General features: G+C 38.1%; 1 protein-coding gene across 1 annotated transcript in view; it reads left to right on the forward strand.

Annotated features, from left to right (window-relative positions):
• Positions 1-12,273, forward strand: part of Cntnap2 (contactin associated protein 2) — a 1,482,107-nt gene that overhangs the window by 705,064 nt on the left and 764,770 nt on the right. The window contains exon 12 of the mRNA XM_042054579.1: positions 394-513. Coding sequence (XP_041910513.1) covers positions 394-513 — 120 coding nt within the window. The remainder of the gene's footprint in view (positions 1-393; positions 514-12,273) is intronic.

Here is a 12,273-nt window from a genome sequence, read left to right on the forward strand (position 1 = left end):
ATTGAGAAAGAAATCTCCTTTATCTTAGTTGATAGTTCAATTATTTGCAATCTTTCAAAATAAAGTACCTCATAGGAAGAAGGTGATTGCTACAAATGAGTATGAATTAAAGAGCCATGTGTTCCAATAAAAACACACATTACATGTGTTCTTTAATAGTTTACTGATTAGATCTACCCTTTCCCCGACTATAAAGTTATAGAAGTAGCTTTTAGGGTGAGAAAGACTTATAAAGAAAGAGCTAAGTCAGGAATTTAAGTTTGGAGAAAGAGAGTGTTCATTCTAGAAAGAACTGTTTCACACAGCAGTCTGCCTGCGCTGGGCATGTGACGGGGGCTCTGAGCTGGGGAGACATTTGTTTTGTGCTCTGCTCATGTGGATATTTCATTCCAGCCATCTACGAGCCCTCCTGTGAAGCATACAAACACCTTGGCCAGACGTCGAATTACTACTGGATAGATCCTGATGGCAGCGGACCTCTGGGGCCTCTGAAGGTTTATTGCAACATGACAGGTAACTGTGTCACGTTCATGTTTTATGAAGATGACTTTTCTGTATGCTGAGAACAATAGTCCCCTGAACTGTTTGTTGCCCTGGTGTTGTATTCTCACCACAGCTCCGACAAGTTAAGTTTTGCTGGGCTTGTGAAGCCAATAGTCTCTTGAAAGTTTGCCTTTGGAATCTAGAGATATGGCTCAGCAGTTAAGAGCACTGGCTGCTCTTGCAGAGAACCTGGGTTCGGTTCCCAGCACCTACATGGCAGCTTACACCTGTCTCTAATTCCAGTTCCAACAGAAATGATGGACTCTTCTAATCTGCATAGGTATCAGACATACACATTGCATATATACACATACATGTAGGCAAACACTCATGCACTTAAAATAACATTAAATTAAATATTTTTAAAATTATTTATCTTTGATTTAAACAATGGATAGTTAATATTTTTAAGGAAAAATCAACACATAAAGGAAAAAACCAAGAAAGTGAAATTGCAAAGTTTAACTTCACAGAAAGAAGTGGCATGTGAAGTCACTTCACTTAGTATCCTAGGCTGGGTGAATGTATCACTGCCCCATCTCCCCCAGCTTATATTTGGGAAAGGCTTATGAGCCACTGCTGACCTTCCTCTGTTCTCCTAGAAGGGTGTCCTCTGTGTATTCAGACCCCTTTCTGGCAATTGCGAAGATTACACAAAGCTTTCGTGAAATTTGTTTAGGAAGAGATCCTGATTTTTCTTCAATTCCATATTAAATTTCAGGCCAGTGAAATGAGATTGTAGATTCTTGCAAGCTCCCAGAGCAGGGTATATAATGCACAACTCTCCAAGATTGGAGAGAAATTTCTAACAGACATTGGCAGCAATATTACACTCCAAAAATCCAGAAGGGACTTTGAGTCATTCACCATCACTGACTCCAAGAGATGACCAGCACTTAACTCCTGAGACAGGCTACTGAAAGATCATGATAATATAATAATATGTATAATAATATAATGATAATATAGTGATCTACATCGTAGTATGTTGATGGCAACGTATGATTGCTCTAACATGTGTGAGTTTGTGTTCTGGCTCCACTATTCACCATCTATGTAATCATAGGCACCTTTACTAACATTGCTAAATTCATTAAGCTTCCACATTCTTATCTACCAAGTGAACTATTTAGTAGTGATAATACTGCCTACAACCATAATTATTGTACAAAAAAATAATAGAATCCCCAGAAAAAATTTTAATATACTTGGTTCACAAGAACCAATCGGGTAAGATTTTCCAATTTCTTGAAGTTCCAAGATGAGTAATTTATTCATATTGTTTTAAAAGCACTCGAATTGAAATCTATTTGAAACCAATAATTCTTGGATCTGTGTTTCAGAATCATTTATGGATTTCTATTTTTCTTTATTTCCCAACAAATGTCTTGTCTCTGCCTCTAAAGATTTCAAGTGGAAATACACTTCTACCACTAAAACTTAAATCTGCAAACAGCACCATGGGCAGCAAGGACTCAGTGGAGAACTTTCTACAGTATCATGAAGCAAGGCATGATACAGAATGGAAGGGATAATGGCAAGGGCTGGACATGACCTCAGTGTGGAAGCCCTGCCGAGAAGACCATAGAAAAGAATTAGTGCTCCCTAAATTCCCTCCTCCACCAAGATCTCTGGTGTATACAAGAGAGGGATCAGCTTACAAAAAGTTTTAATTAATTGTTCCAATGGCCAACTTGCTGATGTCCTCTGACCTTTTCTTGTTAAATTTCATTTTAATCATACTTAGAACTTAGCACAGTTTGTGAGAACTTTATATATATTGATCCTGATTTCTCCTAATAAGTTTATGGCATAATTAAGTTAAAATATTAACCTCATGACATTCTGGATGATATTTCAGTTCCTTTGGTTTCCATCTGCATTCAGGAAGGGAAATAGCAAAACAAAAGAATGATACTTATAACCCACATACATGAATTTAAGGAGAGGCTTAAGTTAGAGAAAGATGCTTTGCTGGGCCCTGAAGCATGATGTTCATCAGTACTACAAATTCCACCTTATCCATATCTCCCTGATAGAGAATCATAAGGATAAACCTAATACAGTCTGAGCAGTAAGAACAATACAACTTTCTGAACTTGATAGTTATGTGCCGCGCCCCACGCCCCCGTGTCTGTGCTCTGTGCGCTTGAACCCAGTTTGCGAGTTTCGGGCAAGGGGCAGGAGATTAAAATACACAAACACAGACAGACAGAAAGACAGCGACACGGGTCATCCTTGAATTCCCCAAGAATGCCCCCTTTATTGTGTTCAGAGGCAGATTATATAAAGATAGCCACATCACAACCAAACCCACCAGAAACCACTCTGCCATCAGGAACTCCTGAAGGTCTCGTGCTTAGAGCAGCTGTAAGCACTCAGATCAGGGGATTACAAGAAATTCAAGATCTGGGGTCTCACTGCTCCCAATAGTTATGAACATAGCTGTGTCCAACACTTGAAAAATCTTGACTTACAGGTTTTTGTTTGTTTGTTTGTTTTTGAGACAAGGTTTCTCTGTAACTTTGAAACTAGCTCTTGTAGATCAGGCTGGCCTCAAACTCACAGAGATCCGCCTGCCTCTGCCTCCCAAGTGCTGGGATTAAAGGCATGTGCCACCGTTGCCCAGCTGACTTCAAGTTTTTGAACATGCTGAATGACTCTAAAAAGGTCATTTAGCTCTTTGTCATTCATCATCTGTTCTTGAAATACAATGTTCTATATGGTATTTAAACGCTATTCATCACCAAACATAATACCATGAAGGTTTGCTTGTGCTGTTCCATATCCAGGGACTGTTGTAAAGACAAGGTAGGGATGACAGGCTGAGTTAGCCTATAAAGTCTAGATATATCACTTCATGCCTTGAGAAAAATAGTTCCTGCTATACAAACCTTAAGAAATAAAAGGAGATAAGGTACTAAAAAGGAGAAGAATGAAAAGAGTCCCACAAATCAATGCCCCATGGCATGAAAGGGCTTCATGTCAAAGAACTAAACGCCCAGTGGGTTAATAAGCCAGAGAAGGGCTAAGGACGCGGGGGAAATGCAGGCCCACAGCAGATAAGCAGGCAGGATTGTACGGCATGTATGACTGTGCATGTGTGCCCACATATGAACACATATGTGTAACAGAGAAAAAGATGAGAGAAAAATATCTGACAGTATTGGGGGAGGTAAGTGGGATACCCTCGAGACTGAAATGATGGTCAAGATTGTAGAGAATGATTTCTGTGTGGAGGGCTACAGAGGAGTGATTTTTGAATCACAGTGAAGTACATGCTGGATATCCTGCTGTAACCGAAGTGTGGCATAGAATAGCTGCCAGGACTCTGGAAGTATGATGGCACAGGAGAAGGAATGGGTGATCTAAAGATGGTGCATAAATACATGGAGGAAAGCATCAATTGAGCTACCTCCCTCAGAACTTAGAGAGGGCCCTTAACGACAAAACCCTTTGAGTGCTGCGGAGTGGACATGGAGGAGTGATGTTTTCAATAAATCTCTTCTCAAAGAACTCATCAGTCTGGTTTCCTTGGGATTTTATCATCCTCTAATCCCTGTTGTATATGTCTCTTTGAGACAGGGTCTCTTTGCCATTGCCTTAGCCAGGCTGCCTGCCCTACAAGCGTCTAGAGAGGAGCGCTGGGACTACAGGTGTCTGTGCTGTTGGGTCCAGCCTTAATGGGTTCTAGGGATCTGAGTGCAGGTTGTTAGGATTGCACAAGCCTTTTACTCACTGAGCCGTCTCCCTGGTCTCCATACTAAACTTCTTATTTCTTTTTTAATTTGAGTAAGAAGCATCTGTGCTCTGTGCATGAGGTTTAGAGTCCAAAACAAAAAAAAAAAAAACACCTCTTGCATTCTTCATACAAATGGCTTTGTAGTTTTATCAAAAAGCCATTAAGCTTGTTTACATAATTTGTGCTTTATAAAGCCCTGGGATTTAGCTGATCAAATTCTATTACGGTCTATAATGGTAAAAGCCGCTCATGTCTCCTTAATCTAATATTTATAGAGAGTTCCTTGCTCAAGTCCCCACGCACTGGCACTAGCAATATTATTTTCTTTGTCTTTACTGTGCTTCTCACATATCTCCATGGTGCAATGTGTGCTTCTCACATATCTCCATGGTGCAATGTGTGCTTCTCACGTATCTCCAAGGTGCAATGTGTGCAGGGGGGTGATGAGTCACTGGGTGACAGATGTAGGTCCTAGAGACAAATGTCTTGAACCTGTGCATGCCACCTCACCTCAAACCCCTTGCTTTTCTTCTTTCATGTGGTACTCATCTTCTTAGCAGCTTGTGGTAGCACCAGCTCACCATGACTATTCTGTGTGATTGTCTGGCACAGGTGAGCTAGCTACAATGTGGACCTTCTGAGCAAACTGGCAAGCCAGGAGGCCAGTAGGGATCTGATTTTCTCTGAGGATTAGAATTTTCTTGGAAGTTCTCTCAAGTTTATGAGAGACTCCATTCTTCATGGTGTTAAGGCCCATGGTCCTGCTTTTTTTTATGTTTATTGGTCGTGGATTCCTCTGAGCCCATCAGGAACTCTGATGTGCAAATCATCCACTATCAAATACCTGGTCAGGCTTAAACAGGACAGTTACTCACTTGATTTACAAGAGCTGATTTTATCTGCAAGTCTTCACCTGGGCTATGTCTAGTGACCAGTACTTGGAGTGTGTTGTGTCATATTTGGTGTCCCCACTCACCTTTGAAAAGAGGGCATCCTGCAGGGAACGCCCATCCAATGGCAGTGCTTTCTAAGGCCTCAGAACTCTGACTACCAATGTCCCTCTTCATATTGCTTCTAATTCTAGAATATAGGGTCTTTCCTGTGTGTAGAACACATGGTCATGATAAGTTTATGAAGTATTGCTATTTATTAATAGTTTCGTGGGGTTTTTAATCTTAACAAATTCCTCAATAAAAGAAGTTTGATTATATATTAAATAAAGATTAAAATTAACAGTTTCAAAGAAAAACAAGTGACATACTGGGAAATATAGGATATTTTATGCTTCCATATAGACATATAGAAGGTTTTGGGAAGAAAGAAAGAAAGAAAGAAAGAAAGAAAGAAAGAAAGAAAGAAAGAAAGAAAGAAAGAAAGAGAGGCAGGAAGGCAGGAAGAAAAATAAATAAATAAATAAATAAATAAAGGACAAATGAAATTTTAAAACATTTTTAGATCATCATTATTAAGTCTTCTAGTGACTTGTAAAACCACAAGGTAGCTAAAATTACAATCATTTTCTTGTTTCTATGACTAAAGCTCAGAGAAGTTAAGTCCTAGGCCACACACATCGTCAGCTATGGGGCCTGATAATTTAACCAGGCTTATGTGCTTAGAAATAGACTGTAGTTAACATGTGTCTGACTGTTTGTATGTATATTTATGTGTATGAATGCATGTGTGTATGTTTGTATGTGTATGACTATGTTTATGTGTGTATGTGTATTAATATGTATATATGTGTGAGTATATGCATGTGTGTGTGTTTGAGTGTGCAAGCACACACACACACACACACACACATATAAACAATATTCACTTGGGATCTGTGTTACAATCTAGAACATGTTTTCTGAAATGAGCATTTCTTATCAACATCTCGTCATCATCATCATCATCATCATCATCATCAAAGCTTCCTAACTCATTACCTATGGCTTGGATAATGTGTTGACTATAAACTATTTATTTCTTAATTGTTCCACAAATGCCTTGGGGTTTTAATCAGAGAACACATTTAAATGAAATCAGCACAGGAACAATGAAGTAACCGCTAGCAGTTTTAATTCATAATTAATCTAGAAGTATTTTCCCATAGGTAATTTTCAGAGGACATTCTAGGATAGCTTTTATATTCCCTGCCTTGAAATGTGCCCTCTGTACCTAGGGTAGGCCACCACTGTAGAATTTCCTTCGACCCATATCTGGATTCTTAAGATATTAGCCCAATTTTTAGGATAATTGAAACTTGATCCCTAATACCTGGTTGATTTTGAGTGAGTAGTCCTTAACTTGACTTGTACACTAGCTTGTCTGAAAATATAACAGGATCATTTATATCTAATTTGATGGTAGCCCTTTCCCTTTCCCTGGGAAAGACATGAGGACACAGAATTCTGTTCTGTGTGAGGAAGGTTGTTACCTCTGAAAGTGGGACTTCATGAGCTCTTAATCCCTTCATGGTCTTCTTAGTCAGTATTTCCATCTTTCCGTCTCCCTTTCCCTGCATGTGTGTGTGTGTGTGTGTGTGTGTGTGTGTGTATGCGTGTGTGATTGAGAGAGAGAGAGATCCTGAATACAAGCACCACACACTGACTTCCATTTCATTCCCCTTGCTCTGTTTTTTCAAAGGCACTTTCTTTCCTTTTCTGTCTCCTAACCTAGTTTACCTCCTCTATAGTTAACCTATGCGTAGACTCGCTCTGCTCTGTCTTCCCTCGGCCACATCGTCTCCTCTTTGTCGACCTCTCATGAGCTGTCTTTGTTATAAACCTTTGTAATCACTCAGCAACTCCTGCCTCTCACGTTCAGCTCTTTCAGTTCCTCACAATCAGTATAAATCTTTGAATTCAATTCTCTTCATACAGCTTCAATTGAAAATCTGGGAAGCAACTCACTGATCAAACATAGCCGGGAAGGACTCTTCCTCTGACTGATTACCACTCTCACCGAGGACTTTCTTTCGGATTCTCGCTTATTCTATACATGGCTTCTACCTGCCAGGTTTTCTTTGAAATCTCTTCTTCATTGTGTGTCAGTCATGGTAATAGGTTAATACTACAAAAGTTCTTACATGGTTTTCAAACTTGAAGTCAAGAAGGGGAGAGGAAAACATGAAACGGACTGTGAGACCCACACCACAGGCCAGATCACGTAAAAACAAGGTCAGACAGCTTTGGACTCTATGGGAGCCTCCAAAAATGGAACCCAGATGGAAACTAAACTGTACTGGAATATTTCTACACAACATGGCTACAAAATACGTTAAATATATACCTTTTTGTGAGGTTTCTCCATTCAAATTCTGAGGGTAGCCTCCCATTATCTGTGACCAGAGATGACTATTTCATTTCCTCCGATGTTTGGAGCCTTTATCTCTTGTCCAGTCCACAGTAATCAAATATTCACTAGAGTGTATTAAATAGGAAAAAATGACCTTGGGAAATGCAATTAGGGCCCCACTCATTCTTTCGTTATCTAAAAAAAATCCAAACTCTTTAGGAGTAAAGTCATATTTTTAAACTGGACAATTCTTTTTTTTCCCCTGCTAACTAGCAAGGATGACTAGAGTTCTTTTCTTCTTTTGTTATTTTGATATTTATTTTTATTGTACATAATTTTGTATTAGACTTAGAACATTCTTATTTAAACAAAAGAGGCAGGTGCTGTAAGAATTTCTACCACCCACTTGGGTGTGGCTTCTTATACTATAAATGCCGATTGTAAAGCGCCGGTCTGTCTTCCCTACTGGCTGTGGGATTCAGTGACTGTTCCCTGTTCAAGCAGAGGATTATGTTCTGTGAGTCTACCCCAAAATAGATAACCCTTTATTATACTCAATTATGAGCTAGTGTGGGATTTCTTTTTAGCGTCTGTCACCAATTGTGAATTACTTTTTAAGTAACTTACAAACTTACTTGGCATATGAATTGATAAACTACATTGTCATTGTTTTACCAGCTATCTGTACAGAAAATAATATCAACATAAAGCACAAAGTTTGGAAATCATATGTAGAAAATGGTACATGGACCTACCATGTTGCTGAAGTATGATAAGGCACAACAGATGTACCTCCTGGAAGTAGCCATCAGTGATGTTTTTAGTTTTTATTAATAATGCCACTTTGAGACATTCCTGATTGAAACAGTGTAACTTGTAGCAGTTTAACTGTGTAACTTGTCTAGTTTGGACAAGTTTCCTGTCTCTTTCCCCTTGCTGCTTTCTTCAATTGCTTGTCCTTATTGTTATAGGATATTACTTTCTTCAACTGTATGTCCTTATTGTTATAGGATATTACTTTTCTTCTTGCAGTGACAATACATGCCTGAAATAGTGTCAGGGAGGAAACACTTGTTTTTTGATCACAGTTCCCAAGGACACAATCCACCATGCGGGGAAGAAGTGGCAGATGAAATGACTTGGTCCATGATGCTAGGAGCTTGGGTTGCGACTTGCTTATATTTTAGTAGATCAGGAAGTAGAGACCTTTAACTGATAGTGCAGATGAGCTAACACCTTCAAAGTCTTGTGTCCAGTGGTCCAATTTCTCCAGCCATGCCCCCTACTTTAAAGATACCATAACCTCTAAAAATACCCTTGCCTGTGAGGGGCCACATGCTCAAACATGTGAGTCTGTGTGCAAAGTATCACACATCCAAAGTATAATTTCACAAAGCCTTCTTCCAGTGTTCTCCATGGGAGGGATGTGAGATCTGATAGGACTCTAACATAGTAATCTGATCTATTTCCTCCCCTAGTGATATTTCCATTTCAAGAAATAACGAGAAATAATGAAAGCATAGAGATAGTACTCCGCGACAAAGCACCAGCTGTTCCTCCATTCTTCTCCATCCATAGTCCTATTTCCTACATACACATAAAATAATGATCCCTGTGTCTCCCCCAAGGAAAATTTTTCATCAGTGAACTGGAAAACCCACCGTTTCTATTGTTCTTTGACTATTTTACTCCAACATCTACTTGTTAACAATTCTTTTATCCTTTCCTCCCTAATTATTCTGCACCGTATACAACTGCTGGGGGAAAACGAGATCAGAGGACAATTCCAGCATGGATATGTCATAGAAACAAACTATAAAATAACACGGCGCCATGTTCCTCCCTATGGAAAGGAAAATGCCTGTGGGTCTCTACTCCATTCAAATTCTCTGCTCCCTTTGAAAATTTCTAGGTTGTGCTTATTAAAATATTTAGTATTCCCAATGCAATATTCATTTCTAGTATTTTGAAAACCTGATCTTTGTTCCTTTTGATATTTCCAAACACAAAACTCTGATTTTCTGTATAGTAGCCAACTATTTCCTCCATTGTAAAAAACTTGCGTTGTGGATGTGCATACTTAAGGGTGGACAAGAGCCACTTAGCCAGACTCAGCTGAGCCTCTGTGGATGCTGTGAGCTGCTTGACTATATGATTACCATTTTGTTTGTGATTGTTTCAAGCTTACATGTTATTTTTGATCATTGATGGCATTTAAAGGAGGACAATAGCTAGCTACTTAAAGAACAATAACAGAGAACTTAAATTTGGAGATTTGTTATTAAAATTACTGACATTCTCTGTACCATTTCAAGCTCTGGGTAGAAACTCCATGAGGCTTCTGGGGGTACCATCATGACCCCAAAGAGCATTATTAAAATCACCATTGTAATGCCATTAAAGGGCATTGGTCACTCTGCCTTCAGTTCTGAAGGCATGGCCTTAGTTACACTTCAGTGATTACCAGTTTATAGTGGAGCCAGTAGAGAAAGGAAGAAAATGGCATTCAAAACCATGTCAGCACACTAAGGCTTTCTTCCAACGTCCTTACGTAAGCCTGTGTTAATACATTAAATCTATTTTTAAAATCCCTGATTATAATACTCTTGTTTTAAAAGAGATTAATTTTCTGTAGCATAGTGGGAGATGATTTAGTGCATAAAAAATCCCGAAACAGAAAAAATTAGAGAAGTTATATATAGAGAAGCATGTCAAAATCAACTTTCCCCTAAGAAAATTACAAAAGAAGTAATTCACGTAAGTACTTTAAGACTATACATCAAAAACTTATTATTGGGACTGGAGAGATTGCTCAATGGTTAGCAGCTCTGGCTGCCCTACCGGAGGACCCTGGTTTGATTCCCAGCATCCACATGGCAGCTCACAGCCATCTGTAACTTCAGTCTCAAGGGCTCTGATGACATTTTCTGAGCTCCACAGTCATTGGACATACATGTCTCATGAACAAACATGCTGGCAGCCCTCCATGCACATAATAAAAGTGAAATAAAAATGTTGCTTTTGAAAGAACTGTAACTCTTCCACCATTTGATTTTCTTTAGCTTTGAAGTCAAAAACCAACCTTGAATCAAACTCAGCCATCTTGTCATAGATTTTCACTGATATTATTTAATAATACTATGTATTTTCATAGGGAAAATTAAATGTATAGATATTCTTGAAAAACAGCTTATTTTGACCTAATCTTTAATTCGATACTTAAACTTCCTAACACATTATCAAATCCTAAACTGAACTGGCTCCAAATATTTTCACCGAGATTGATGCATGTGTGCTTATAGCTGCAGAGTCTTCTGATACATTAGCCACCTGATCAGCATAAAGACACCTTCTTCATGTCTTGTGATTAGTTTCGGTTTGAGGTGTATTTTATTGAGTATTATAATAGAAACTCCTATTTGATTTCTGGTTCCATTTCTTGTGCACCTTTTCACTTCCAGATAGTCTCTGTCTTTGATGGTGAAGTATGTTTCCTGAAGCCAGAAAATAATAGATCCTGATTTTTTATTCAATCTACTAGTCTATATTTTATTGGGATATTAAGACCATTGATGTTCAAAGTTATTATTGAAAGATGTTTATTGAATTCTGTTATTTTGTTGGTTCATGAAGTTTATTTTCTTAGTCTTCATTTGTTTAATCATTTACCTAAATTGTTATTTTTCCTTGACACCTCTTGAATATATTTATTCCTTTCTTCAGTCCAACATGTTCCTTCTAGTATCCTCTGTAGGAATAACTTGATGGTCATAAATTCCTTTAACACACCTTTAATGGAAAGTTTTACTTTTTCTTTTGATTATAATTGATAATTTTGTTAAGTTGGTAGATTGAGCTGGCATCTATAAATTTTCAGAACGTTTAGCAATCAGAGAGTCTTTTGGCTTTTAAAGAGTGCATGAAAAATGATCTGTTGATGATGAACCTGCCTACCTTATTACTTGGTCTTTCTCTCTGGAGGCTTTCAAATGCCATCTTTGTTTTGGACAATTCATGTTTTGACTATTATGTGGCCAGGGAGTTTCCTTTGTGGTCCTAACCATTTGATGTTCTTTCTGACTCATACAACTTTATATATATATATATATATATATATATATATATATATATATATATATATGTATGTATATGTATATGTATATATATATGTGTGTGTATATATATATATATATATATATATATATATCCACTGAATGATTTAAATCTTGTGTCTTGTTTTTCAAGCTCTGGTATTTGCTCTTCCACTTGACCCATCCTGTGGTGGGGGGGATGGGAGCTTTCCATTAAACTTTTTATTTGGCTTTCTGAAACTTTCAAGTTCCATTTAAGGTTTCTTCCCAAATTCTACCTATTTGTCAAATGCTTTAACATCTTGAAGTTGTTTTTATTCAGCTGTTTGTGTTTTCCTAATCCTCGTTATTGCATTTTTCATATCTTCTTTCAGTTCCTTGATCATGTTTATAATATCTAAATAGAGATCATCCTTTATTTCTTTTTTTTTCAGGAAGCATTACTTTGGGAGGTCTAAGTTTTTGAGGAGACATTGTCTCTGATTGCCATGGACTTAATCATCTGGGGTTAGGTTGCTGTTGGTGTCCTTTGGCATAAACATAGTCTCACTTCTGTTCGACTGGCATTCAGATCACTGCTGTTACTTCAACTTGACAGATTTTGGACCAGACGAA

Source organism: Arvicola amphibius, chromosome 2, assembly GCF_903992535.2.
Source record: "Arvicola amphibius chromosome 2, mArvAmp1.2, whole genome shotgun sequence".
NCBI lineage: Eukaryota > Metazoa > Chordata > Mammalia > Rodentia > Cricetidae > Arvicola > Arvicola amphibius.